The following is a 2,500-nucleotide window of genomic DNA, read 5'->3' as shown; positions in this document are numbered from 1 at the left end:
TGAAAAATTACCTTTTCCATTATAATTCTTACAAATTGTCCTGAGAGACTTGGAGTAGGAAAAATGATTTTAAGGAAACACATATTCCAAAGACTCTCAGGAATGTTTAAATTACAAAAGCAAGCAATTTATTTCACAAAAAACAAATAAAGGAGTTGTACTTTATGGTACACACTCTTGACTTTCATTCTATCCTTGTTCTAAAAGCAGTAGACAACAAATGAATATGATCATTTCACTGCCACTAGGAACTTGAAAACTGACATATGCAACTACTTACCTACACAAAAATATACACATATACTTATGTATAAATATATTTACACTCTGATATATAGATAAAAGATATTCACATGAATAGACAAACCTAAATACAATTCAAATTTCTTTATTCCTAGCATCTAGACCTCTTGTAATATGAACCTCACAAAAATCATCAAAGAATTACAACACTATTAAAATGGACCCTTACCTGTACAATGGCCAATCCAGGTGCAAACTCTGGGAACTCCTGTTTGAGGACAGCGACCTGCTCTTTCAACTTATTGCGGACATCTCTGCAGGGAGGTAAAAATTGTTAAGAAAAATATATAATACGTAAAAACCTGATTTCCGGAGCAGACAATTTTGATTTTCCGTACTTGCTATCACTATGATATTATTATATAACATGATGCCTACATTGTTAATATTACTTAACATAATGATTAAGCTCTAAATACTAGATATTATCATACAAGGACTATGTTATTTATATCAGTTAACTCCTTATAACTATATCTCCCCAAAACAAAAAAAGACAACACAAAGAGATGCATAAACCTAAATGCCACTCTACTGTTCACAGCTCTTGTAACCATGTGCAGATTTTCTGGGTATAAGGGCTTAATATGATGACTATGGTACTTACTGAGCCACCTCCTTCCCTGAGAGGACAAGTGCTTTCTTTTCCTCAGCCATTCTGAAATAAGGTGAACAGTTAAGAAAGAGAAACTCAACAGAAATTATGAATTGTGAATGTGGGGAATCTGCTTATCACATTCATAGGGTTCTTTAGATATAGTGTTTGACTTATCTACCCTTTTATCTATGTATCAAATTCAAATCAAATCTCAGAGAAATAACTGATGACATTGCAAAATACTGATTGAAATAAATCAATTTCTTAACCTGACTCATCATCAGATGATATTCTTGATATATTTCCATTTCAGATATTGATATCTAACTCGTCTCCAGATATGTATAAAAATGATTAACAGCGTTATAATACCCTGATTAAAAGAGGAAGACAATATGCAGGAAGAAAAAAATATAAAAAAAGAGAAGATGAAAAAGAGGAAAAAACAATAATAATGATAATAAAAGAAGAAAAGCAAGAGGGAAGAAGAAGAAGAAGAAGAAGAAGAAGAAGAAGAAGAAGAAGAAGGAAAAAAACAAAAACAAAAAAAAACTCCTGTACCCATTATATAAGAAATCATAAATAAAAATATATGAATGAATCCCTCTTTCTCGATCTAAATGTGGGAGCTATAATATAGACATAACCCTATGAGGGAAAAAAATCAAAAATCAAGAAGCCCAGAGGCAAGTCTTCCAGACGTCCCATTGCCAACTATGATTTTAAAAGAATAATTGGGACTAATTACCATAAATTCTCCCCACTAAAATGACTACTAATAATCTAACATTTGATAATAATCTTCATATGAAATCAACAACAAAAACTTAATCATAACACTGTGATGAAAATAAACCAAGCTCTCTCAAAGCTCTTAAAATCACAAAAAAAGGCTATACAAGCACCACATGGCAACTGCTACTGTGACCTTGACTGGTGGTCACCAAGTCTTGTCTCCCTTCTCTCTCATCCCTTTGATATGCCTTTTATTGAAGAAGGAAGGGAAGGAGGAAGAGGAGGAAGAGGAGGAAGAGGAGCAAGAAGAGGAAAGGAAGGAGAGGAGGAATAGAAGGACAAGGAGGAGGAGGGAGAGGAAGAGGGGGAAGGGGGGGGGAGGAGGAGGAGGAGGAGGAATAGAAAAACAAGAAGGGAGAGGAGAGGAGAGGAGAGGAGAGGAGAGGGAGGAGGAGGAAAAGAAGGAAGAGGACAAGAAAGAGGACAAGAAAAACGAGGAGGAGGAGAAGGAGAGGGAACGCAAGGGGGAGTAAGAAGAAGACTTACATGAAGGAGGTGGGGAGAAGGAGGTGAAGAAGGTGAAGGAGGAGGAGGAAGGCTTAAAAACTATGAAATTAGAAATAGAAATATATAATGTTCTTACAAAATCCTGTACTTAAAAAAAGAGAAATAAGAAAATAATAACCTAAAGCAGACCAAGTTAATAAGATAATACTCCTTAAAAACACACAAATAACATTAACTATCTCTACTTTCCTCTCTACCTACATTCCTATCTATTAAAAGTAGCTACCAAAGTGAAAAAATCTTAGTCTGATGTGCTAAAACCATAAATCAAATGAGTACAAAACCAAAGAATAATCA

At 34.4% G+C, this 2,500-nt stretch overlaps 1 protein-coding gene across 6 annotated transcripts in view; it reads right to left on the bottom strand.

The window, feature by feature from the left end:
- Positions 1–2,500, bottom strand: part of pug (pug C-1-tetrahydrofolate synthase, cytoplasmic) — a 21,821-nt gene that overhangs the window by 18,097 nt on the left and 1,224 nt on the right. For all 6 annotated transcript variants that reach the window (XM_086530424.1, XM_043004952.2, XM_086530425.1 and 3 more), the window contains exons 2-3: positions 911–961; positions 473–557 (exon numbers count right to left, since the gene is read on the bottom strand). In XM_086530424.1, coding sequence (XP_086386550.1) covers positions 473–557; positions 911–961 — 136 coding nt within the window. The remainder of the gene's footprint in view (positions 1–472; positions 558–910; positions 962–2,500) is intronic.

The sequence above is a fragment of the Penaeus japonicus genome, unplaced genomic scaffold, assembly GCF_977035675.1.
Source record: "Penaeus japonicus unplaced genomic scaffold, GWHDUDI00000001_assembly GWHDUDI00000033, whole genome shotgun sequence".
NCBI lineage: Eukaryota > Metazoa > Arthropoda > Malacostraca > Decapoda > Penaeidae > Penaeus > Penaeus japonicus.
This window is presented reverse-complemented; position numbering and strand designations above follow the sequence as displayed.